Source organism: Centrocercus urophasianus, unplaced genomic scaffold, assembly GCF_019232065.1.
Source record: "Centrocercus urophasianus isolate 14NV4802_14NV808 unplaced genomic scaffold, USGS_Curo_1.0 seq_18, whole genome shotgun sequence".
Lineage (NCBI taxonomy): Eukaryota > Metazoa > Chordata > Aves > Galliformes > Phasianidae > Centrocercus > Centrocercus urophasianus.
Window position 1 is genome coordinate 5,637,533 of NW_024884733.1, and position 26,688 is coordinate 5,664,220.

General features: G+C 43.4%; 1 protein-coding gene and 1 long non-coding RNA gene across 9 annotated transcripts in view; both read left to right on the forward strand.

Annotated features, from left to right (window-relative positions):
* The window catches only part of LOC122160895, a 7,813-nt gene extending 6,075 nt beyond the window's left edge, over positions 1–1,738 (forward strand). For all 4 annotated transcript variants that reach the window (XR_006168981.1, XR_006168984.1, XR_006168983.1 and 1 more), the window contains exons 4-5: positions 450–652; positions 1,008–1,738. This is a non-coding gene — a long non-coding RNA (uncharacterized LOC122160895). The remainder of the gene's footprint in view (positions 1–449; positions 653–1,007) is intronic.
* An 11,498-nt stretch (positions 1,739–13,236) lies between these two features.
* LOC122160518 (dimethylaniline monooxygenase [N-oxide-forming] 3-like) lies at positions 13,237–25,653 on the forward strand. Of its 5 annotated transcripts, XM_042819081.1 has the most exons (13): positions 13,243–13,341; positions 15,234–15,322; positions 15,452–15,621; positions 16,071–16,195; positions 19,230–19,304; positions 19,402–19,539; positions 21,180–21,368; positions 21,685–21,847; positions 22,656–22,798; positions 22,878–23,077; positions 23,192–23,550; positions 23,959–24,031; positions 25,025–25,653. In XM_042819081.1, exons 6-13 carry the CDS (start codon positions 19,408–19,410, stop codon positions 25,362–25,364), a joined length of 1,599 nt encoding a protein of 532 aa, XP_042675015.1. In that variant the 5' UTR covers positions 13,243–13,341; positions 15,234–15,322; positions 15,452–15,621; positions 16,071–16,195; positions 19,230–19,304; positions 19,402–19,407; the 3' UTR covers positions 25,365–25,653. The 5 variants fall into 5 exon arrangements, with proteins under 5 accessions (XP_042675014.1, XP_042675016.1, XP_042675018.1 ...); XM_042819080.1 differs by lacking the exon at positions 15,234–15,322 and having other exon boundaries at positions 13,237–13,341; XM_042819082.1 differs by lacking the exon at positions 15,234–15,322 and having other exon boundaries at positions 13,237–13,341; positions 16,117–16,195.
* Positions 25,654–26,688: the final 1,035 nt, after the last annotated feature.

The following is a 26,688-nucleotide window of genomic DNA, read 5'->3' on the forward strand; positions in this document are numbered from 1 at the left end:
AGGTAGACAGTGTATTTCAGATGTTCATATTGAGAAGAAGAGTGTGTTGTTTGTTTGTTTGTTTGTTTTTCAACTTTGGTGAAGCCTCTTGTTGCAAAACCTTATACAGATGCAGGAAAAGCACTGCCAGCACACTCAGTGCAAAGCAATAGGTTACTGCAGTGCATTATTATTTACTTTATGTGCTCATCTTCACAGCCTTATAAATGACATTCATCTGCCATTTATTGTTGCCAAAGGGGACCCTTCCTTCCCGCCCGGCTTCAGCCAGAGCTGAAGGTCTGGTAGAAAAACAAATGCATAACTTTGAATGCAATGACAGCAACAGAATGAGAAGAAATCTTGAGGGGCAGGTTATTTCTAGGGAAAAAAAAAAAAAACAAAAACTATAAAAGCTTTTTTTTATCCCAACAGTTTATAAAACTTATAAATTTTTTATTCGGTTGTAGACTACGTCACATTTCAAAGAGAATTCATTTCCACTACATGCTCGAGCAGGTTGGAGTAAGGGACCGTCTACACGCGAGACAAACTGCCTCTTGTGTAGTGTTTCCTCCTGCAGTGTGGTATCCCTCATCCCATTTATACAGCAGCACTTCATTCACTCGGAGCTATCGCTGGGTTGTGAAGTAGTTGCCATGATGTAACTCAGGTACTTAGCATGACTTAAATGAATAATGTTGTTGGTTTCCCTTTTTCCTTTAAGCTTACTTATCTAACATTTCCCTTTAAAGTGATTGTATCTGAAGCAGTCTTTGAAAACTATGAACAATTAAAAATGCAACAGTTTACATAGGTTTTCTAGTGTTCATTTGGGTGCAAAGCTTGAATAGAAATGAGTTAATTTGAAACAAAATTATCTCACCTGTACCGATTCCACAGTTTTATCTATACCAATTCACAAAACAACAGCATGAAACATCTGACAACTTCATCGCATGAGGTACAGCAGGGCACTTATTTCAGGAATATTCAAATAACCTAACAAAGGCATTTTGACCTTACAGGTACGGGAAGGACAGTGGAATTTTATGAACATATATGAAATGAGAAGGAAAGAAACAATCCTACCAACTTTCTTAGTACAGCTTGCTTGGGAAGACCATCCACCTGATTGACATTGTACTGTATCTTCAGTACCACCTCTGGGAGCTCGGCAGCCTTGATTACATTTGTGCTGTAGTTTCTCGTGTATTTTGAAGTACATTTCTGTACCGTAAAAAATGCCATGTTCCAGAAGAGGCTGATTGCATTTTTCTAAATGAAAAAAGACAGTTTGGTTAGGAAGAAATAATCGATGTAATATTTTTCCTGATAGGCAAGAAAGTGGGGTTTTTAAATTATTTCCATCCAATTTCATTTTCTTGTTTTGTTGAAATGCTCCCGCAATCATTGAGCAGACAGTAGTACCATGGAATATGTCTCTGGAGCTAAAGAGGCTCAGATGCACATCTGTAACTAAAATGTCAATTATTTTTCCCAAGTTCAGTTACACTGGGCAGCTTTCTTGGAATTCTTAAAAAGCATATGTGGTAAGAGTCCTTAGAACATATACTAGCATAAAACAATTCGATGTATGAATAAACATAATGGATTTGACCTTGACCTAGCTTACACATTTTTATCCCTACTGTTCTGCACCTTTTGTCCCTCTATGCTTAAGGAAATTGAGCTAAAACAGTTTTCTGCTAGAAGCAATAATGAAATAAAGAAGCGAACTCACTGTAGCGTTGTGGCACTGGAGACCATCCTTTTTCTGTACAAGTTATTCTTCTGTACTGAGTCCTGGTTTCAGTTGTATAACCAGCCACGCAAGAATAGGAAAGGTTTTTTCCTTTATGCATAAGGAAATAGCAACCTTTGAAATTGTAATAACATGGGGTAATCCTTCCATCTTCTACATGTGGCAAATCACAAAGTTTTTCTGCAAAGACACAACACGTGTATTTCTCAGTAAAACTCTCATCCCATCTAAGAATGTATTTGTTTAAAAACAGAAAGGGAATGAAATGCTGCTTACAAGGTCAAAGCTGGTGTATTTGGCGGTCACTGTTAAAGAAAAAAGCATTATTCTAACGCTATCATACTGTATTTTTTTACTAAACCTCATCCTTGGCGTGAAGAGTCTTATAACACACACTGACAAATCGAAAATATCTGCCTATGTTCTTCAAGTCCACAGAAATACAACCTGCGGAATTAAACTTCCTACTATGAACAAAATGGGCAAAATGGATGCAGGGCACGTTTATTTGACTCTCTGTAGCCCAGAAGATGTACGCACGAGCACCTTCTACTTAAAAACCATTCTGATGCACAGACCGAAGTGAAGTGGAAACGGCATCAAGAATTAGCTATGCAATAGCTGCTCATTCAGCACGGCAAACCAGCAGGAGGTAATACAGAAGACAACTCGCTGAAGCAATGGAGGTTAAGAACAGAAGTCTCAGTTCAAGCAGGATGCATTCTAGACAGACCCAGGAATTTCAATCAGTACTGAAAACAGGGATAGGAAATGTGAAACACCATCTGAGGCTAACTTCTGCAGGCACTTTTTCACTTCTGCTCTTGTGCTCAATGGTTAGCCAGAACAGCCCAATTACTGAGATGTGCCAGCATACCTAATGTCTAGGAGGGCAAATTTCCATTTGTGTAATGCCCCAAAGTAGCTCAGATACATTTCCCGAGAAAACTCTTCTGAAAAGAAATCTGGACCTTTCCATTATACAGCTTTGAAGTGTACGAGAGAATCTGTAGCTCAGATAAGCAGCAACAATTGATCCATGATTATCAGCCATCTTGCAACAAAACTGTATTTAAAAGCAGTCTTTATTCTTGGTCAAGATATGAAAGATACTCTGCCTTAGAAACTTAATCTCCATGTTCTAGATTCGATGCATATTTATCAGCAGAAGAATTCAGTGTTTTTATCTTCTGCAAAGAGTTTGCCTGAATTCATCATAACTAGGAAGAAAAGGCAGTTTTTAAATCTCATTTTCAGTACTGACCCCATCAGTAGTTTCCATCATCTTCAAAAACTCCCTATCACTTCTGTAAATGATAACTGAATTTTCAGTGCTACTCACAAGCGCTGTAATGCCCAGAGTGTTTTGTAACTCAAGTTACTTCACCGAAAACTGTATTTTTGTTTTATGTCTTCACAAACCACAACTAGAAGTGCAGAACTCTACTCCCACTGGACATACTTTATATCAGTAAATGGGATTGAACTTGTTACACAGCAGTAAAGCTAGGCGACAAACTGAATGGAATAATTTAAACCTGTTGACCATTCTCCCCATTAGAACCTCTTTAGTTCCAAGTTTAAAGGGCATTCTATTATCAGGTTACTATTTACCTTGGCCGCAGCAAGAAGAAACAAAAAATTCCCTCCCACACACTCCTTTGCATTCTATCTCTAATTCATTCTGGAGGCCCTAATATTAATGGGAGTGTATCATGTAGCCACTGCTCTTTCTTGTCCTTTTGTTCCGTAGCACAGCCATCCACCTTTCTTTTAAGCAAAGCAAAATGGAACAACGCTGTTGTCTAAAAAAGTTAGATTAATTAAATTAAATGAGTTGTTTTTACAGGCGTTCTGTACTGTTTGTTGAAAGCAGACGAATGAGCCTCGATTTTAAGCTGTTAGGAACAAGGGTGTGCAAAAGCATTCCATTCTTTTTCTTATTCCTTCCTAGTTAAGTAAGTAAAAAGTATTTGCCGTATTTTCCATCGCATGTGATAAGAAAAATGTTAATGAAGTTTTCTTAAATGGAAAAAGGAAACCTTAGAAGTGAACTCTGATCACTACTTTTACATGTTTCATGTCTTTCCAACCAGCTCGGTGCATTAAATTCAAATCTGACTTTACTAAACATGCTAAATAACACCTGACACGCATAAAAGAAATAAACAGGTGCTTACTGTGTTATTAATCATATTGATGATCGACTCAGAAGCTGTTTTTTTTTATAATGAGCAAATACATACTCAAGACTTCTTTTTACAACTGAAAGTCTGCATGGGTTTCTTCAATGTCACAGGTTTAGTAAACGGTGGACAGGACTTCTTCCACTCCTTGACTGTATATTTGTGACGGTCACATGATGCACCACAGACTAATGGGAATCCCTAAGAATCCTTGGAAAAGTACAAATTATTTCTTTCACTTGCATGCTAACGATGAGGCGGAACCCTTTTCCCATGTGGCCTGGTAAGCACCGCAGGGGAGCTGGGGGTGGCTGCTCTTTTCCTCCGTCTGCTGAAATAACCTGACAAATGCTAATTTGTGATACAAAATTCCACTATATAAATCTGAAATTTATGCAGACACCCAAGGAACTTCAAGTTCGATTTGTACTGCATCACAGCGTGGTTTTTTTTTCTTCTGTAAGAAAATTGAATTGATATAAGTTGAACTCTTGGTATTTTTTTTTTAACAAGAAGAAGCTGTGATTAATTCATAAACGTTATTGCAATAAGTATTTATTACTTTCTCCACAAATAACTTTTCTTTTGTACAGATCTAACGTCAATAGTAAAATGTTCTTTAGCTGCATTAGTAAGCAAGAAATGAGTTTGCTTGCCCATGAGTGTATGTGCTGAAATCAGAGGCACTGGTAAAACATTATATCTAATGCTTATACTGCCCCGGCTGTAATAATACAGTACTGATCACAGTAGGGAAACTGAGGAGGAAAATGAGAAAAAGCTCACAGCTGTGCTGAGAGAAAATAAACAAAATAGTTTTAAACGCAATTCAGAATGGAAATGAATCAATATTCTTATCTCACATACTGACTTTTTCTTAAACCACTGTCTAGGACAATGAAAAGGAGTTCAGAGTCAAGGTGACCAGAAGCAACAATGTTGGAGAAAGTGCCTGGAAAATCTGTAATTGACACACTGAGAAGGTGTAGAGGAAATGCTAAGTCACAGCCTGAAGCAGTGATTGAGCACCTGGTGGGAAGGCAGGGCCGACCAAGGGATGCTCAGGTGTATGCAATGAAACCTGACTGACCAGAAGGTGTGGAGCCAGGATCCACCCCTTCCCAGACCTCATTTAAGGGTTGGCAGTGGAGGTAAGGGCATCTATTTTCAGTGATCCCTCTCTATCTGTGGCCTTCCAAAGCTGAGCAGCTCTTTTCCTTGCCTTCTACATTTGTGGCTGCTGCATTTGGATTAATTCTCACGCGCTTTAGCTAAAGACTTTGCCACTCTGCTATTATCATCCCATTCTAGCATCACAGAAAGGCAGTTTCAGTGGTACAAGTTTACTGCTCCTATTATCAAAGCAGGGTTAAATGGAGCATAAAGGGAGAGGGATAAAAGGTCAAATTAACAGCAGCGCGGTAAAGCTCTGGCTGTTGCTTTGACAGCATCACAATGCATACTGAAATGCAACCACTACTTTTCCAGATTTGTATTTATGTGTCAATCACACATGTGGATCTGTGGTGGCTCAGCCACCTGTGGGAGCTATTCAACACGGGGAACAGAGGGTTTCCTGCTGTGCCTAACTCTGCCTGGGATTTCTATGGTGGCAAATCTCATCCTGGAAGTGGAGACATCGAAAACTATGGGGACATGTATCAGGTAACTTTCTGTGGCAGCGTTTTGAATTTTTTTGTTTTTAATATTGTTGTGTAAAGATTAGAGTAAAGCCAAAGAAAAGGAGTAGTTCATTGTGGGTTGAACGTTCACTCACCTTAGTGGTGAGTGCTGCAGTGGACGTTGTAGGCTTCTCTTCTGGAAAAGTACCTGTGCTGCACAGTATTGTAGGCAATGAGAAATCGTGAACCCTCCCTACGTGTTTACTGTGGGCATGTGAAGGAGAGTGTGTCTGAATTGACTGAGCCCAAGCCTCTGGGATCTGTCAGCGAGCTCTTTCTTGCAGCTTGTAAAATCAAGTTGCTCTTGATAAGGAGACGCCTAGAAAATAGAGAGCTGTGCAGGATACCACCCTGGTTGTGTCAGTCCATTTGGACGTGGCACAGGCAACGGTTCTTTATCAAGGTTACAGCTTGGCATTCATCCACTTTGCTGTGATGTTCTTCCAGTCAACGGGGACTTGCCTGACAGCCATCAAATACAATGGAGAGGGGCACAGCAGTTGCATCAGGCAGTCCCCTCAGGACCCTGGGGTGCATGTTATCACACCCCATAGACTCGTACTCATTAAGTCTTTTCAGGTGGTCTCAGACTCGCTCCTCTCTTACAGGGGGAGGGATTTTGCTCTGCCATTTCCCATCTAGAGGTTTAGGGACACAAGAAATATGGAAAGCCTGACTGCCATCAAAGATTGGGCTGAAGGACTTGCTGAGCACCTTCCCTATGTCTGTCATTCCCTTTTCTCACTTCTCACTTATCAGAGGCAGTACGCTTCCCTTGGCCTTTGTCTTCTGACCAGCGTGTCTGTAGAAATTGCTCTTTGTTATTTTTTAAGTCTCCTGCCAAGTTCAGTTTCATCTGCGTGTTGGTTTACTCATCTCTGCATGTCTGGAAAGCATCCATATATTCTTCCCAGGTTACATGTCCCTATTTCCTCAGCTGTTACACTTTCCTTCTTTTGCCTTGTTTTTTTCCCCAGCAGGTCACTGCTTTGTCATACACTGGTCTCATGCCTCCTCTGCTTGGTTTCTAATGCTGGGAACAGGAGAACTGTAGTGCTCTCAGAAAGGCATCGTTAAAGAGTTCCTCATATGCTTCTTTCTATCTCAGCATTTGCGAATATATATATTTTTTTCTTCTGTACATGGACTGCTTTATTTTCTGCAATAATTTCATAGTTAGCCTCCTTTGCCTGAGTAACTGAAAGCTGTGAAGCATAGAAAATGTTGCAGAAATGGAACCTGTCTGAAATAATGCTGCTCAGCTGACTTTATTCCTATTGGCATGGGAAAAGAAGAGCCAAGGAGAGTGTTAGGTCTTATTTTTTTACGTAGATTTCATAATGATGGGGCTTTTAGTATTGGAACTCATTTTCTACTTAGTGTTATTTTGTTGTTGTTTATTGTATTCACGATTCTAGATGCTGTTCAGAAACAATCGCTCAGAGGAGCAGCTCTCTCCTTTCAGGAGAATCTGTTTCATTCAGTATCAAGTCTTGACAGATAAGTGTGCTGGTACCCGAACCCTGCATGGCCTCTTCCAACAGGCTTTGCACCTTATAGGGACTAGAGTTTGTACTTGAACACCTCATTAAGATTAAGGACACTTCAAAGGGTAGGAATTGTTCTCCGAAGGTGAATACTTTTGCCACTTGGTTGAAATTCCTAAAAGTTACCTGCAAGGTGGATGAGGAATTCTTCTAGACAGGGGAAAAATGTAGATCTGACTCTCTTTAGCTCAAGAGAGAAATTGGCTAATACGGTGATTCAACATTTGGAAAACCACATTCAAAGCACTCACTTCAGTCTTCTTGTCTTCTGTGAAACTGGAGGACAGATGCAGAGGTTTGCTTCTGCGATGGAGACAAAGGGAGTGAGGACAAGTAAATACATGAATTTTAGCACTCTACTGAAACAGCTTGATTTCTTTTTTTTTTTTTTCCTCTCAGCAGGTAAAATTCTTAGCTCTCATCATTCCCTAGTTGGCCATTCGCCCATTCATAAAGTTATCTGGGCGGTTGTGGAGAGGATAATGTGAATAGAAGTTCTGATCCTATCAGATATACATGTGGAATCATTATTATACTGGTCTGAGGGCGACAAAAAACATCTGCAACCTGGGCTGTTTTGCACCACATGGAGAACTTAAGCAATTTATTGTTTAAGGTTACTGAATGTGAAAATACAAGAGCTCAAATGTCCTGCAAAAACAAGTGGGAAAGTAAGGAGCTGAAATGTCTCTGTGGTAGTTAATGCCTGGGCTGCTAGGCATTAGATTATCTTCTCAGTTATGTTTAGATTTTTCTTTTCCCAAGTGATTATTTATTTCTAAGCAATTCATACTCTTCTTAAAAGCTAAAACTTCACTTTGTTCCTGCAAGGCAATAAATGCTGCCTGGACAATGTGGTAACTGGTTTGCAGAGTAAAGAAACCATACAGGGTGATGATGGCAGGGCGATGTTGTTAAATAAATGCTTATCTGACCACATGGTTATTCACAGTGTCACAGGAAAACATCCGTTTAATTCTAAGCAAAGCCATTTGATAGGGAAAAAAACTTTAGCCTTGTGATCCCTGAAAAATCTTAAAGGAGAATTCACCTTTCTAAAAAAACTTCTGAAATTCTTGGTTTTTGCAGGCAGGCCTTCTTAACGGCATGGCTCTTCTGAGGGGTAATTAAAACTAAGAATTCTCAAAGCAGGGAATGTAGTGTGGTGTTAACATTCTGGGCCGCAAAAAAAAGGATTTTCCCTAGTGTTTTTTTTTTTTGTTTTGGTTTGGTTTTTTTTAGAAAGATAAGTAAAGCAAAGCACACTGAGTTCTGAGTTGGAGGGTAAAAAAATTGCCATTGCAAACTCATGACTAGCACTCAGCTGGAAGCCAGTTTGTTGTTAAGGATACAGCAATTAAATGTCTTTTGTGAAGTAGGTAACTGCCCCATTTTGGAATCAAGCAAATTGTGCCTGCAGCTTTTATATGTAAAACCTCAGATCCGATATCCTAACTCACCATAAATAACTGAGATAAGGGTTCAGCAAGTCAGACAATGACTTCATGAAGGTACTTTTGTTTGACATCTTACTTTATCAGTTTTATCCACTTAAAACTACAAAAAAAAAGCATGTCAGCCTGGCTGTTTCCCCAGCAGTGCCACACAGCAGGCTCATTTTTCTTCCTCCGGAGTCAACTGACCCATTCTTGTGCTTTTTTGCTAGGCTCACCGAGTCTGTGGGATCTTGTCTCTTAGGAAACATGGTTAGAAGGATAAGCAGTTCTGCCAACTTCTCTGAGGCCAGAGTGGCCTGCTCATCTAAACAGCTTACAGTGTAAGCAGTAAGGTTTGTGAGATCACATCTGAACCCTTGCTGTTTCCTCACTTTTCTTCCTTCTTACCCCTGGTTCTTGTTGGGTCAAGTACTTCAGAACCTATGAACCACAGAAGCATGTAAAGAAGTTTAAGAAACCTACGCTGTCATTGTACAGTTTATTTTTATTGCTTTTCAAATAGAAAAAAAAACCACCAAGCATGCCGTATGCTTGCAGGGAGGGATTTATCTTCTGTTTGGTTACTCAAGTCAATGCACAAGTGAGATGATTACGTGCATGATTACCACACTTGAATATGGAAAATGGAAAAGGTCAGAGCTTCCTCCCTCACATGCTCTGTGATTAGGGATCAGTGCTCAGTATAAACAAAGATGATGTTCTTTGTCACCCACCCCCCATAAACTAAGAATCAGGGCTTTTATATACGATTTGTCTTAAAAGGTTTTCAAAGGAAATCCTTTTGACTATTCACTGATGGAGGAACACACTAGACATACATTTAATGCAAAGGTAAAATCCAAATACAGTTGCTTTTCTTTTGGTAAAAAAGTAAATGCAGAATAGGACATTTGTTGTTTGCATTAGAGTTTATCCTCAGTGTAGGATGAAGGTTTGCAGAAACTAACTCACTGAGATTTGACACAAAGGCTTTGCTCACAATGCACTAGTTGGAGTTACCGAGCAAGAAACCAGAAAATTCTCAGTGAGCTAATCTTAAAGAAAGGAAACCAGAGTTTTTTGAAGCAGATAATCTACAATTTTTTCTTCTTGATTTAGGTCTGGCTTCTGAATCTTTTCCAGAACATCAAGCACTAACTGGCTGATCACAGAAGAGGTAACTCATCTCCTCTTTCTTATTCCCCAAGACAAATAAGCTCATGTTAGCAGCAAGGAAGTAAGTCCAGAGCACAGAAATGCTGGTGCATCCCTTTATTTGCGGTAAGGATTCTTTTTAAGTTGAAGAAAGACAGGTATCCACTCCACCCAAGAAACTTCAGCTCACTAAGTTCTAACTCTTTCATTTTAGTACAGATATTCCTTGGCATGCTTACTGCTACATGTAAAGCAGAGCACTTCTACTTTTACTCTTTCCAAACAACTGCACTGAGCTGGTAATTGGTCTGTGAAATGGATGCATCATCACCTGCTTCCCAGAAGCACACAGAAGCAAACATTGTTGCTACCAGCATTTTTGGGGCATACCTTGCAACAAGCACAGAGTAGCTCGAGTCCTCCTACACAGCTTTGCTTCAGCAACAAGACAAATGAAGTGAAAGACACCTCTTAAAAGGGAGGCCTAATTTTACCAATTTTAAAATGTAAAATTTTTAATGTTGCATGCCCACTAATTCAATGTGGTGCACATTACAAGGCATTACCTTAAATGCAAGTAAAACCTTATCCCCACAAGGAGATAATTTACCACATTCCTATGAAAACATAAGACTGTTTTGGCCTTATTCTAGATCTCAGGAAAGGAAAACTCCTAAGCATTTTAATTTTTTTTTAGTTTCCTAGTAGACTTTTTTCCTAGCAGTAGTTGGTAAAAGTCACCAGGAGCATCAACCTAACTCCTTTGTAGCCATCTGTCTACTTAGGTCACTGATACTGTGAAACAGCCCCACACCTCACCCTCACCCTGCAGCAATATCAGAACTTGAGGATTGAACAGGAATTGTAAAGGGCCCTGCAGAGATCATCTCATTCCCGGAGGAGGACACCGGGCACCCGTCAGTCTCTCATCCATTCCTCCGAAAGGAGACGCTTCCGGCGCCCCATCATCTTCATCGCCATCTGCCAGACCACAGACTTCCCGTCCTTCTCGACCTGCAGAGCCGAGAAGCAGCCACGGCCAGCTGCACGAAGGTCTTACCTGCTTCCTCGTCCCGCTCTGTAACGCGAACCGCGGCTCCGCCACCGATCTGTCTTGCCTAAAAAGCACATCGCCATCCGCAGTCACGCAAGCTGTCCCGCCGTCTCTCCATAAAGGGCACGAGATGGTGCTCCTGAAGTTATATAGCACTGGGGGAAAGGAAGGAGGACACGCGCGGTCCCATCCTACTCGCTGGCACTCTGAGCTGCAGCCCTACGCAAACCCCGAGCACAGAGCGCTTACCTGGGACCCCGAACGCTCGCCGGCTGGGGCCAACGAAGGGCTCCGCTGCGACTCTCCTCCTGCAAGACAGACTTCAGTCTTAGCAGCCATTCGTGCTGATTCTCACCTCCAGCAGCGCACAGGCCCCGTCTCGCTCGCTCCCACCGATGACGGCGGGAGGATCCGAAGCGCCCGCCGACAAACCCCAGGGGGCTGAAAGCACCGCGTTGGGACTCGGGGAACCGAGCAGCGGCACCTACCGAAAATGAGATGGAAACCGGGCAGTGACGGTACTCCGGCTCCGAAAAGCCGGGAGAGCCCGGCGGCAGCCCTACACCGGTCCTAAAAAACAGCGGTGAGAACATCGGACGGCTCCCCCACTCCGCTGTCTCGTTACCTTCGGAACTGCGCACATGTTGGGCTGATCCTTACTGCGCGCGGTCTCGCTACAGCCTGAAACAAAACGAAGCAACAACACCGAACGTTAAACAGAATCCCAAGGCTTCCTTTTAAAAGCCACCCCTCGCATTGCTTTTCAGCCCCAGAAGCGTTACAGCAGGATGAAGAAACACAACCCGCTCCATCTCCCGCAGCTGAGGATCTCCGCGAACCTCCTCGTGAATCCCAGCCGCCTCCGGCGGACCTTAAGAGGCTTTGAGGCGGGCTCTGCCCCCGAGCTCCCGGCGAGGCGCGGCTGTGCGCGGCCCCGCGGCACCTCGCGCTCGTTAGCGAGGCTGGGTCTGGTTAGGGCCGGCCCGAGGCTCTGACAGCTCGACACGTGGGCTCCAGATCTGAATTACGGACTGAATTTACGCTTCAGATTACAGTTTGTTACGCGCTTCTCCTTCTCGCCTCGTTGTTGGGATCGTTAACAAGTTAAATAATCGTACCCGATTCAAACGGATCGCTTAGCATTTGACGCAAATGGAATGACACAGAATGACGCTTCCAGAGAACGCCCCGGCCTGGATGGTTTGGAGAGACCCCTGCCACGTGCTTCATGTGCTTTCCCTCGCCCCTAGTCCAAAAAAAAAAACCCAAAAAACAAAAAACAAACCAAACCAAACCAAAACCTCAAAAACCAACCAGCAAAAGAACGTTTGTTAAACCTTTTGATCTCAGAGAAAACATGACTAAAGATGGTGGTGGAAATACCAGAGCTGCAATGTGACCAATGGCCAAATGGGTGAATGATACGTGCCAGAAAATGACAGGCAGGTGGATTAGAAGGAGAGCTTTGCAAACACTTCTGTGCTGCATGCTCTGGGTTACGTTCCCATGTCCTATAAATTGGTAGGAAGACTTTCTGTGAGATTTTAGTTGGACACAGGCACTATGAAAAGCCTACAGCGATAAAATGCACATAAACTACGTAGCAGTTTCATTCTTAGGTTTAAATCCTGAGAGTTAGACTGCACTCATTTGTATTATTTATAATTGTAGAACTGCAAATGTTCTTATTGTGCGTTGTTACGGATGTATTTTCACAGCCATCAGCAGAGATCCTGCCGAGACTGTGTGATACATTGCAACGTGCTCTGGGAGAAGAAGCAGGCTCAGTGACAGGTCGTCTTGCAGCTTGCAAAAGGCTTCCATTTACTCGAACATAATCAGGGAATTGCTCTGGGAGACAAATAGCATAACAGCACAGGGCTTACCATTATTTGTGTGAGCTGTTGCTGCCTTAGGAACAGCAGCGTATTCCAGTCAATGACACAACAAACTTCCAGTCGTTGAGCTAGCTGAAGTACACTGCGAGAGGACTTGGTATTTCTTTGAAAGAGCCTTTTGCTGGACTCTTGGAAAGTGCACCTCACGTTGCTTTTCTGATGGTCAGATGATAAGAAAGGAGGAACTGAACTTTGAGCTATGATTAATTGCATGCGAAAGGTGAGTCAAAAAGCATCTTTTGTATAATCCATACTCATTTAAATTTAATTAAAAAATAAACAAGACAAGTTATGAGGTTTTTTTTGTTAATGTACATATAAAATAATCATTTATAGTCATTAGCTCAAGCAAGAGCACAGTTCCTTTTTAAATTGAATTTTGCCCAGAATAATTGATTAAACAGACAAACAACCACTGAGGACGGACTGTCGCAATGCTAGGACACCAGATGACATCAAAGATCACAAAATAAGGCCATGCCTGTTCGACGGTCACTGGGGGTGGGTAGGTTAATGAATGTGGGAAGGTAATGAATGTGGAAATACAACCCATTTCAGAACAATCGACTGGCGGAGCATTCTCGGAGAGTTATCGCGATGCTGCCCCAGCCTTGCCTATAAAGAATACCTCGCTTAATGGTAACAAAACTTTGCTGTTCAGTTTCTGCTCGTTGATTTTTTAAAATCAGAACGCTGTGTTACTGAATGAAAAAGTGCATCCCTCTGTTTTGAGCAGCAAGTGCTCCATTACTCATTTTTTATTAAGTGCTTAATGACACGGGCTATTGGAGTAGTTTAACCTCAGGTTGTCTTGGGACGCGCAAGATAACAGGCTCTGTTCTTGCTACTGCCTCAGGAAATCTGAGCTGTGCTTAGATTGAGGGCAAAAGAAGTAGAGAGAGGAAGAGCGTGGCTATACCTAGTTTCGTATATTTGTGATAATGGATACATAAGCAATGTGATTTTTAGACATTTTTTTACCTCAGCGGTCAAAAGCCCATCAAAAGTGCTGAGCTAATCTGGCTGCTGAGGTGGCTGGCTCAAAGTCGGTAAAGGAGAGGCAGAGTGCCGCTTCGCTTCTCATTCATATGGACGGTTTTCCTCCTTGCGATCTGAATGTGATGGGTGATCAGAAGACTATCTTCACAGGTGTTGTCTGTTATGCTTCTAGCAAGAGGTGGGTGTAAGGCCAGCATGTTGTTGCTACAGAAATAACAGTGCTGATGACATTGACGACAAGAGGCACGACGTATCTCGCCTACGCCTATCTCGTGAATCTTGCCTATGCCGCAGTCAAAATAGCGGATCCAGAATATGCAGCACAGGGTTTTGTACCTGTCCTTGTTATGCTTGAAGTATTACAAATGTTTTTGTAAATCTGACCATTATCGGTCAGGCTAGGAATCTGAGTGCACCTATCTGTACTACCATCACTTCCTCAATTTGTTTCAATTAGCATCTGTTGATTTGGGGACTATATAAAACGAGAATGAGCTTCTTTGTGGTATCGTAGTGCCTAGACACTTGTGTTCCATACCCTAATTAAACTGACCCTGTAAATGGAACTTCACTAACATGCCTGCTCATAACAAATAGTTAAGAAACCCGTTTTAATTTCCCTTCTTTGCTCGGATAGCTGCATTTTGAAGTTCATAACTAAAATTAGGCAGATTGTGTTTGACTCTGTGCACGAGAGAGACTTTTCTCTTATTGCTCGTCTAAGCAGGGCACCAACAGGCTTAAAATAGCAAAAATGAAATGCAAAAGGAAAAGAAAGTATCACACTAATCTTTCACAGCTTTACACAAAACAAGCAAGTCGCTATCAACAATTAGTACCGATTTTAAATTTTGTAAATCACAGTAATAATTACACTTAAAAGATTAGCTTATAAATGTAAGCATTGAGTTTCCTGCTCTCGGCTCTCATTTGAGAATTGCTTCCATTTTCATTACTTCATCGTCATGCTTGTAGACATGCACACACATCATCTGTTGACCTGGAAGCTGCTATTACAGTCATGTAGGTTGGCTTTACAGTTACTTCAGGAACACTTTAGAAGGACCAGAAAGTCTCATCTTAGTACTGATTAAATACTTTTCATTGGACTTGCCCACTTACTTGAAATGTACTTCTTTTCCACCCTTTGCACTTTTATGCTGTGAAGGAAACGTGGTTGCTAGAAATGAGTGAAACTTTAGTAGTGATGGTCTTTGTTCTGCTCATAAAGCCTAGGCAAGATAACTTTGAGAAACTACATTCAGTTTTTTGGGTACAGTGTTTCTGTTTCACCCTCTAAGCAGAGCACTTCAGTGACACTGATGTACATTTATCAGGAAATAGAAGGGAATACAAAAAGAATGCTGCTTCTCAGGAATCTTTAACATCAACACTCAACAGTTGAATTTTCAGTGTTTGCTTTTCAATGTGTCAAAACATGGAATACATCTAGAACATCTGTCTGGTAACAGAGAGCGGGAGGTTATTGGTTTGGTTTTCTTGACTGTGCTCTAAGAAAATGCAATTCCTAGGCACGGCAGAACAGCATTTCAGGGAGATGCTGTGATGAACACTGTTCAGATGGATGAGATGCACACTATTATGTGTTGATGACACGACGGTAAGAAATCTCACAAAATTACCTCCCTTAAAATAGCAGGTCAGATTTTCTATAAGTCATCCTTATAAGAACCCTTTGTTCCATCATAATCTTGTAGCTTAGAAAAACATTTTTTTTTTTTTTTTTAAGGTCTCCTACAGTCTCGCATGATCTGTCAGGCCCTGGGAAATCACGAGCCAATTTTCAAGTCAGCACACTCTCTCTCCTTCCCACACCTTTCCACACTGGCAGGCCAATGTAACTGTGAGATATAAACAACTACGCAAAACTTGGTCAGAGTGAGAAATACCTTAACATGGGTAAGATTCAGAGCTGTACGAAGAACAATGTCAATGGAACGGCAAAGTAGACGAGGACATAAGATTTTATTGTACAATTGATTTTGGCAGGATTTCAAAATCCTTTGAAATAGTAGCAGTTTTCCAAAACAAGTAAACAGCGAACAACAAACGACATCCTATACATGTATAAGTACCTGAATTTTTATTGTTCGTTCTTCAATTTGCTGGAACATCTTCTTTACATTGAATCTTCTGACTGTAGCCTGCGCAATAATAGTTTTTTTCCTGGGTTTTTAAATATATCATTCTGTGGTGTTTTACAATCAGGTGGGATTGGTACTGCTGCTGTAAGACAACAGTTGCTTTTTTATAGCTCACGTGCTGTGATTTAGCTTTGTGCATTAAGTAATAGGCTTGTAATGTAATAGCCGCTCTTTTAAGTTGGGCGAGTTTTCTATGTTGCACAGCCATCTGAAGAAAAGACCTAATCTTCCTTGTGACACGTATCTCCAGTCTTGCTAGTTGTACCGGAGGATCAGACCGGGGAATCTCCAGATGTCGCTTCCTACCTCTATGATTCCCTAATGCCCACGTATGTATATTAAACTGTCCTTTTTCACTAGGTCCGATTTGAAGGCTGCTTGTATTGTTGTCGCAGCTTTGCTTAATTCCCTCAGCTGTTTCCTCACAGTCATCCCACAGCATGCAGACTGCAAGACTAGCACAGCCACCTTTGTCTTTAGATAAAGTGCACGCTGTTTTTTTTTTTAATAAAGTAAGCTGTAAAGTATCTCTGAATCACTAGAGTGAATTGCCTTAGTTTTTTAAATTTTAATTGATTGACATGCATTCTGTAATAGGACTGAGGAATTGTTGCAAGGCTGTGCTGCTTTTGAATCTTTTTTCTTGCTGAAGTATGTACTACACTGTTCCACAGCTCAGCGTACTCCTGCCGTTGTTTTTGGCTTATGATGCTGGCTCTGTAACACCTTTGGATAGTGAGCGCAGCATGGCTCACAAGTCTGAGCGTTTTCAGAGCCATGAATTTTCTGAAGGCAGATTGTATTGCAGCTGCTGCAGCACGTTGTCTTTGAATTTGCTTTTGAACCTGGTAACTGTGAAAAGCTGCTTGTAAAGTAAGCACGACTGCTCTTATCTTTAGGAAGGTCAGACTTTGCCTTTACTAGTCTTGCAAGTTCTGTTTTTCTCTTACAGCATGAGCTCTAAAAGCTGTTTGAGTTTTGACAGCAGCTCAGTGTTCAAGCTTAAGCTCTTTGCGTGCTTTATGATCCCTGTAGACTGCCTGTATGCACGCTGCTGGTTTTTTAACTTGCAGGAACTTCTGTGCATACCACAGGCAATTCTGTCAGAGGCAGAAGTGTTTTTGAATGACAACAGTAGATAATTAAATAATGTGCCCTGGTCCTCCTCATTCGATACTGTGCCTGGAGAAATACTGCAGTCTTCCTTCACCTTTTTATTTGCTTCTTGACAAGATAGCCTCAAACTGCAGCTTGAATTCTTATGCAATCTCCCTTCAGTTTCCTGTAATATTCCTTAAGTTGAAGAGCATATCTACGAGACTGATACCTTTACTGGACATAAAGTGGTGCTTCCCTGAAGGCACAGTAATACCTACAAGCTTGTTTCATTTTTACATAAGCTTGAATTTTCACTGTAGCATTTCTCAATTTTTAAAATCTCTTTTGGATGACATAAACACGGAAACGTGACTGAATTTTTAATCACAGATCTCAATATGTGAGCTGCTTTCCTAGCTTTCCTTCCTCAGTAGGCAGTCTGAAGGACAATGGCAGCCAGATGCTTCTGGAAAGATGAGGCTGCTTTTTCAGAAGTGACATTTGCCCTATACCAAGCTTGAATTACAGAAGCGGTGTTTTTCATCTCTTCGTATATTTTTACCTGTTGGCGTTTTCTCATATGTGACTGCAATAAAGTGACAGGGTTTTTTTAATAGTAAAAATTTGTTTTTCTCATTTTCCACAGTGAATGAACAACACAAGCTGCTTTTGTTTGCCTGTATAGTATATGTGCTTTCTTGCCTCTAGAAACAGCTTGGAGAACTACTACTGCTGCACGCTTTTGCAAATAGTTCTCTCTCATTATTCCCTAATTTATAAGCTCTGTAATAATGCTGAATGGTCACTATTTGTGTCCTGTATTCCTGGTAAATACACCTAGCTATCTGACACCTGTACCAAGCCTGAATCTTGATAATGCTATGCTTAAAACTGTTTCATCTTTCTGTGAGTCCTATGCCAAGACTGAATGACAAGGGCAGCTCTTTCCTTTAGCCAGTTTTGAAGATTGCCATTTTCTGAAATACTTCCGGAGCACTAAAGCTGCTCTAAATTTCTCTTGAACTTTGTGTGTTCTCCATTTTCTGAATGCAGATTGTATAGTGAGTGCTGAAGACCTTAAGATTTTGTATCTTCATCGATCTTCCTTTGCCAGTTTAGATGCATGCAGATGATTCTGAATTGTAACAGTAGCCCAAAGAATTTGTTTTTATGCAGTGATAGATAACAACATCCTTATCCTTTGTACAAAAATAACATAGTATCTTAGCTGTAAATAACTTTTTCTTGCAGAGTATCTCCTCCAAAAAGCCTATAGGGAAAAATAGAAAATCAAGAATTTTCTTATTATATTAGTACAGTAAAGCTCTTGACCTCAGATGTTTTAAAGCTTCTGTATTCCTACTTAACCCACAGAGCACTGGAGCAAGCTGCTCACAGATATTGTGGAGTTTCCTGATATGGAGATATTCAAAATCCACCTGGATGCTTTTCTGGGCAACCTGCTCTGGGAACATGCCTTAACATGGCAGTTGGACTGGAGGATCAGACTGGGGGATTTCCAGAGGTCACTTCCTACCTTTATGGTTCTTTAATGCCCAGATATGTATATTAAAAACAATTTTAAAAAGCTAATTACTTCAATCTTTGCTATTTTAAGTACTTTATATTCTGGAAAGAAGAAAAAATAAAATTACCCTGTCAACAAACGATTACGTATCAAAATACATGCGTGGTTCCACTAAAATGTTTTATCTGACACAACCTGAGACCATCACTTCCCATCCTGTTGCTGTTACCCAAGAGCAGAGGCCAACCCCCACCTCACCACAGCCTCCTTTCAGGCATTTTGCAAAAGCAGTAAGGTGTCCCCTGAGCTCCTCTTCTCCATCCCTGAGCTTCTCTTCTCCATCGTGCTTGTGTTCCACACCCCGCACAGCCCTGCTGCTCTTCTCTGGACACACTCCAGGGCCTTGATGTCTTTTTTTGTAGTGAGGGGCCCAGAACTGAACTCAGAACTTGTTGTGCAGCCTTTCCAGAGCCTCATCTGCTCTCAGTGACTTGGATGTTGCCATGCAGCCTTGCAGAGGTGCTGGGGGGAGCTGCTTGTGTCCTTGACCTCTTGTTTGGAAGTAATTCTAGCCCAAAGTACTGATTTCCCAACTCAAGAGCTCTGAGCCCGCAGCTCCTCATGTTGCAGCTGTGGGACTGCTAAAGTCCACCCAACAGAAGGCAGCCATCCAAACTGCTGCAGGGCTCTGGCCCTGCCTCCCATGCTGTGCCAGATAAAAGCTTTTCTCTTGGTAGGAAACGCCTCAAAGCCACAGATCCTCTCCTCCCACAGCTCCCACTCCAAGCTCTGAGGCACTGCAGGCTGCACAGGTAAGCGAGGACAGATGAAAAAGCTCCAGGTGTTGCATGGGGCCAGACGGCCTAGGATCACAACATGGCACTGTGACAGCCTCTCTCCCACCTGCAGGACACCATGGTGCGACGTGTGGCTGTGGTGGGCGCAGGCATCAGCGGGTTGGCAGCCATCAAGTGCTGCCTGGAAGAGGGGCTGGAGCCCATCTGCTTCGAGCAGAGTGAGGACATCGGGGGGCTCTGGTGCTACACGGTGAGGGGCTTGGGCTGCGTGCTCTTCTGGCAGCCTGGGGCTAGGAGAGAGTTTGGGGAGTGGTGGCTGCGAGAGCCACTCAAGTGGAGGAAATGATCACGTTAAAACTCACGGTAGAGGGGTGAAGACATCAGGTTAGCTCTGGGCAATGGCTAACCAGCTCTTAAGTGCCTGGAGAATGCTCTCCTCACGGCCCCTCGGGGCACATCTGCACTCATAGGGGTCAGTTGGTTACTATACTTGATGGCTTTGAGGTGTTCCTATGAGCTCTGCCTGGGGTCGCCCACACATTCTATCACTAGAAAGCTGAGGAGTTGGTTTAATTTTTAACCCAGAACATTTTTGGAATGCAAAAGTGCTGTACAGAGTAATTTCAGCGAGATACTGATCTGGGTTTGCTGATTCTAGAATCAGCTGGAACACGGACACCTCCAGCCCCAGTGAGACTCTTATTTTGACAAGAGTAATAAAACACTTAGAATTTGGTGGGGCTTTCTTCCTTTTCTTTTTCTTTCTTCTTTTCTTTTGTTCTGATGCAAATAACCTTCTGTTCTTCAGTTTCCTTCAAGCTCCCTTAGGTGTATTTTTAACCAAACTTTTGTAGCAGAAAAGACAGTTTTGTGGCAGTTCTGCATGGGTGAAACACTGTTTTATTAATTACCTCTGTGGCTTATTAAAGATGTGGTAAATGTTGCACATCTGCTCCATTCTGCTTACTGAGCAGGTGAACCTGCAGTGAGGTGGTCACCCAAAATTTGCTGTCCCCTTGCTGCAGGTGCGTCCATCCCCCTAATACCACCAGGGCAAAGCTGGGGATGTAAATCCCAGCCAGAAAAGTCAGCAGCTGCTCTGAATGCCCCGGTGTCCAGACAACAGTGCTGGATCATCTTGTACACAGGACATCTGAGAGTTTGGCAGGGATGTGATCCTTGCTGTGTCACAAGATTGTTGGCCCGCAGGCCAGAGGCAGAGCAGATTTAGGACAAAGTATTTTTCTTAGCTGCTGATGTTACCTGGATTTTTTTTCCCTTTTGAGCAATAAGTCTGCAATGTCCCCTGTGTGCTCCAGCTAAGCAGACGGAAATATCACTTTGAACTCTGCAAGTGATGTTTATAAGAAGCAAGGCCTGAAGTTGAAAATAGCAGCTGTTTTGCGTTTGCGCAAAGCTGAGCACAGACATCAACAGAGGTGATCTTTCTATAAGGTAAATGCAGAAGATATTATACTGAGTAGAGGACTCTGAGGTTATAACAGGGATGTACTGTATATGGCTCTTCAGGATGAGCCCACAAAGCCTGTGAGCGTATGAGAAAGGTAAGCAGTGGGCTAGGGATGACCCTCTGGGGTGCTCAGTGGCCTCGTTTCTAGGTTTGGTTGGTGAAACTGAGTGGAAGGACAGGCTGGGAGTTACATGGCCAGGAAAGGAGGGCATAGAAAGCATTGGAGGAGGTGGGTGAAGACATTGCTCTGAGAGCCAGATATTGTGGTTCAGGTCTCCAAAACTGAGATTCTCCTAGCAGTCATGACATTGGGTGAGGTTATATCCAGACTAGCTTAGCATTTTCTTGCCTGTGGCTTATGACTTTCTGGGGTGTCCATAACTGACCCCTCTAACCAAAGTCCTCTCCTGTCCCTCCAGGAAAAGCCAGAGGAAGGCAGAGCTAGCATCTACCGCACTGTCTTCACCAATTCCTGCAAGGAGATGATGTGCTACCCTGACTTCCCCTTCCCTGATGACTACCCCAACTATATACACAACACAAGGCTCCATAAGTACATCCGTGACTACGCACAGCATTTTGACCTTCTCCAGCACATCCGCTTTAAGGTAGGCGGGATGGACATTGCTGCTGTGTCTCAAAGAAAATCCTGGGATAGACATCCTGGGGAAGAAGCTTGCTAGTTTTGTTAAATTGGGTCTCACCAGCTTCTGGTTGGGTTGTGTCAAATAAACAACCAATATGGAGAAACCACTACTACTGGGATGGAAAATCACATGGAATGGGAGGATGCTGGTGGGTTTTCTCCATCCAAAATAATTGCCAGGTCTGTGACACTGTGTCTGGTGGGGACAAGGACAGAGCATGCCTGTCTGCAGTGGGTCTCCTGGAGTGCTTTCTACACCTTTATCCCTTTCCTTTAAGACCACAGTCACCAAGATAAGGAAGCGCCCTGACTTCAGCGCTACGGGGCAGTGGGAGGTGGTTACACGGAGAGACGGGAAGGAAGAGGCAGCGGTTTTCGATGCTGTTATGGTTTGCACTGGACACCATGTCTACCCAAACCTCCCTCTTGCCCACTTCCCAGGTAAACTAAATGAACTTGATTCAGCATCACACAGCCACGTGTGCACTTTACATTCAAATGTTGGATGTTTTTTTTTTTTCCAGCATCAAAGATTGGTGTTAGGGGTGAGCTCTGTTCAGGAGATCAAAACTTTTTTTTTTTTTTTTTTTAAGACAAAAGACTGTATCCAAACCATGTCAAAGCAGGGGCGTTTTTACTGGAGGCAATGCTAATGTTTCCTGGAAAAATTATTGCAGGGTGTTTCCATTTAATAGAAGTTTCTTCACTAAAGGGTTTCTTAAAGCACTTCTTTTGGCATTTTTCCATGGTTTCTAGTACAAATGCTGTGCGCAAACTTTGCCTCTGCTTACAGGATCAGCAGTGGGAGAACTTCCTGTGATGAGAAGTATTTGGTGCTGGGGGTCTGTTTGGAGGAGGTGAGGTCTTGGGATGCTGGCTGGGAAAACTCCCATTGCGTCCTTTGTCACCTTCTGTTTTAAAAATTCAAGTTTTCCTATCACTGGTGCAAAGGCACAAAGACACACCAAGCGGATGGACCGTGGCTGGTCTGGTGTCTCAGGGTGATGCTGGGTTATACCTTTAAGGAACACAAATACCACACAAAGTTATCCTGTTCTCTCATGCTCCTCCCCATTTAAATATTGAATGAATCCAGAGACAAAACCTTTCTGCAGGTTTGCAGCATCCCTCTGCTGTGAGCAACTCCCAAACATGCTCTGGCAATGCCTGCAGGAGTGGGAGCAGCCAAGGTTAACACAGACACACTTCTTCACTGATGTCTTATCCCTTTTTGTCTTCCTGCTCCCAGGGATAGAGAAGTTTAAAGGCTCCTACTTACACAGCCGAGAGTACAAGGAGCCAGAAAAGTTCAGAGGGAAGAAGGTGCTGGTGATTGGCTTGGGCAACTCTGGCTGTGACATTGCTGTGGAGCTCAGCACTGTGGCCTCGCAGGTATGGAGACCTGAACCAGGGCTGGTTGGAGCTAGTGGCCACCACGGGGGTGGCTCACCCCTGTCTCATCATCCCCCAGGTTTACCTGAGCTCCCGAAGTGGCTCCTGGGTGATGAGCCGTGTCTGGAACTTTGGCTACCCCTGGGACATGCTGCTCATCACCCGCTTCTGGACGTGGCTGGACAACTTTCTCCCCAAAGCAGTCAGTGACTGGCTCTATGTCAGGGGCATGAACCAGCAGTACAAACATGAGGACTTTGGCCTAATGCCGGTGGATGGGTAAGCATGAAGCCATCTGTTCTCAAGGCCACCATAAGTGCTGGTCCCGGGCAGAGTGGAATCTAGCCTGTCCAGGGCCAGCAGCAGGGGCTAACTCAGACTTTTTCCTTGCAGAGCATCCCGCAGGGAACCGGTGTTGAATGATGACATCCTGAGCCGCATCACCTGTGGTGTGGTGCTGATAAAGCCAAATGTGAAGGAATTCAGAGAAAAGTCAGTCTTGTTTCAAGATGGGACTGTGCAGGACGACCTCGATGTGGTTATCTTTGCCACTGGCTACTCTCACTCCTTTCCTTTCATGGAGGATGAATCCATCATCGAAAGCAGGAACAAGGAGATTAACCTCTACAAATGCATTGTTCCTCCTCAGCTAGAGAAGCCAACCATGGCAGTCATTGGGTTGGTCCAGTCCTTTGGATCCGCCATCCCGACAGCAGATGTGCAGTGCCGCTGGGCGGTCAAGGTGTTTCAGGGTAGGTGAATGAGCTAAGGTCCCTAAATGGGAAGAAGCATTTCCCATCAGCAATATACAGGTTCAAACTAAAAACGAGGGCAGTGCATGAGTGCTGGAAATACCAGTAAATGGTTCTCCTTGGGATGGGCTGCCTTGCACCATGGGGAATAAGTCACTTATTGATCAGCTGCAGATGTCAGTGAGGTCCCTGTGGTGGGACAGCTACCTGGGCATCACCATGCATCCTAAAGGAGAGGGCAACCTGTTTTATCACAACCCCAATGCTCAAGTTTGATCCAAACTCAGATCTTGACACCAAAGGGAAGAGAAAAGTGCCCAAGGATTCAGTTGACCCCTACGAACCCCACCTGCTGCAGGAGGGATCTCATGGGCATCCCACCCTTTGACACTCTTCCTGCTCTTCCAGGGCTCTGCAAGCTCCCCTCGGTCAGTGAGATGCTGGAGGACATAGAGGAGATGAAGAGGAATAAGATCAAATGGTAGGTGTACTCATAGGACACTGCCCAGGAAGGAAGAGGAAAAGACTTGCTGTCATCTCAGCCTGGGTGGGACGGATGTGGGCATGGGGAGGGCTGCAGCAGGGGCAAGTTCCTTGCAAGGAGACCCTTCTGAACTACCCTGTTCATGTCCCAGATGAGCAAACCCACAGGGACCAACACAGGAAGGTCCTACCCAGTTTCCTTTGTGTCAGTTCTCAGGTTTCCAACTGCCTCAGGGCTGTTGAATTGGGTGAATCTGTGCAGAAAATCTATAATGGTAAGATTTCCCATCTGAAAATGCTGCTTTGCAGCATTTGTAGAGTGTTATCGGTCTGAAAAAAACATTTCTTACTTGCACAGAAAGTGAGGCCCCAGCGAAAACAGGGCATTCCCTCATTCTTCAGTAACATTTTTTTGTTTCATAAAGTACACAAAGGTCTTGTTTACCCTCCTATTTGCACGTGTCTCGTATTATAGTGAAGCAATACTTGACAAATATCAATATGGTCAAAGCTGAATATGGCCCAAGCAATGTTTTATGTTGTTTTTAGAAACTGTTGCACTGCAGGAAGTTCCAAAGCACAGAGCTGCAAGGGCAGCCAGATTCCTTCACCACCACCACCAGCAGCAGTGATGTGTGGCCATGTCCCAAGTGCTCCCCAGTTGTAGGGATGGCAGGGACAAGTGCCACCTTCCCTAGACTGACATCATCCCCCTTCTCAAGGCTTTGTGGGAGAGCAGATTTCCCAGCCCTTGCCTTAATGTCATGGGAAAAGACTGCTGCCGAGCACAGAAAGCTGTGTTCTCTGCCAAATCCCTGTGCTATTTTGACCGTGCACTGAATATGTCTAAATTTAAGGAGGATTTCCTCCCTGCCCATCCTCGTTGCTGTTACAGGGTCTCCTCAAGCAACAAGAACACAAAATGTCATGTTGAGAGAAATAACGAGAAGATCTAAAGCAGTCTCTCTCTTCCTCTACCTTTCTATCAAAGGTTCGGGAAAAGTGACACGCTGCAGACTGATTACATCACCTACATGAATGAGTTGACCTCAGACATCGGTGTGAAGCCCAATGTACTCAAGCTCCTGCTCACAGACCCACTACTGGCCCTCAAGGTCTTCTTTGGCCCCTGCACCCCCTACCAGTTCCGCCTGACAGGGCCAGGGAAGTGGAGTGGAGCCAGGAAAGCCATCTTCACTCAGTGGGACCGGACACTGAAGGCCACAAGGACACGTGAAGCCCCCCCTGCTACCACTACACTCCCCAGCCTGCTGGTGCTGGGGATGCTCTTCCTCCCGCTTCTCCTCCTCCTCACTGTGCTCTACTGGTAGGGGGATGGGGAGGGCTGCAGGCTTACCAAGTGGCTTCTGTATGCAGGATACTTCCTGCTGGCCATTGTCTGTGCTCCTGCTTTACTCCCTGCCCAGATAATTCTTCAAGAGCTCCCCTATATATAATATACAGCTATACAAATCAGTGTAACCTTGGTGCCTTGTGAATTTGGGACCTTTCTCAGATGTGGCTTCAATTCCAACTTTTCCTACAGTTTTTTTTTTTCTATAGTGGAGGAATGGAGATAACATGTTTGCCTGTTCATTAAATGTTTTGGTGTAAAATGTATGCTCTGGGCTAAATTGGCTTGCCTGCACTTCTGAGGTGTGAGAGGTGCCTGGGCTAGGCGACATCCCAGCCTGCTAATGTGGCTTTAGCAGAGCAGAGATGTGCCCAATGTTTCATTTGATACCAGCTTCTACTCTTTCTCTGCTCATTGCGTGATGGATTATTTGATGTGTATAGAAGCAGTAACCACCTGTGGTGCTTCTGGAGCCATCAACAGTTTGCTCTAAAAAGGGTTTTTCAGCTGGCATTTTGCGCCACCACTCACTCCTCCCTTCCTCAGTGGGATGGGGGAGAGAACTGGGGAAAAAAGAAAACCAAACAAACACAACATGTAACTCAGGGGTTGTGATAAAAACTTTACAAAGTGTTTACAAAGACAGAAAGGAAAAAAAGGATTATAGTTGTAATTATTTTATGCATGTATGTGTACACATGAATGTATACATAAAACAAATGAGGCATGAGCAATTTCCCCACCGGCCAACCTCTGCCTTCCACGATGCCGTATAGTATGGGTTATTCCTTTGGCTATTTGAGGTCAGCTGTCCTTATTCTATCCCTGCCCGCCTCCTTGTTTCCATCCCTTAGCCAGGACAGCAAGAAGCTGAGAACAAAAATATCCTTGGCTCTATGCAGTGCTGCTCAGCAACAGCTAAAGCATTGCTGAGTAATCAATGATGGCTCCCTCCTAAAGCCAAAGCGCAGCATCATACCAGATACTGTGAAGGAAAAATCAGTTCTGTCTCAGCTGAAATGTGGATACGCTTTTCATTTCAGATGAGAGGAAAAGATTTTGCTCTTCATTTAGCATCGTGAATTTTATTGCATTTTGTGATCAATACACGCTCTGGGCTGCAAGCTGAGCCAGGCATTGGGCTTGATGTGGGAAATTACTTTAACTTGAGTGTTAACAGCAAAATACTTTAACTGCTACAGATAATAAAAACAATTACTCATTCAGGTGTGAATTCCAGACAGCCCTTACTCTTTGCTTATTGCTGTATGTAGAAAGTGAGAGTTGGTTATGACATCTCT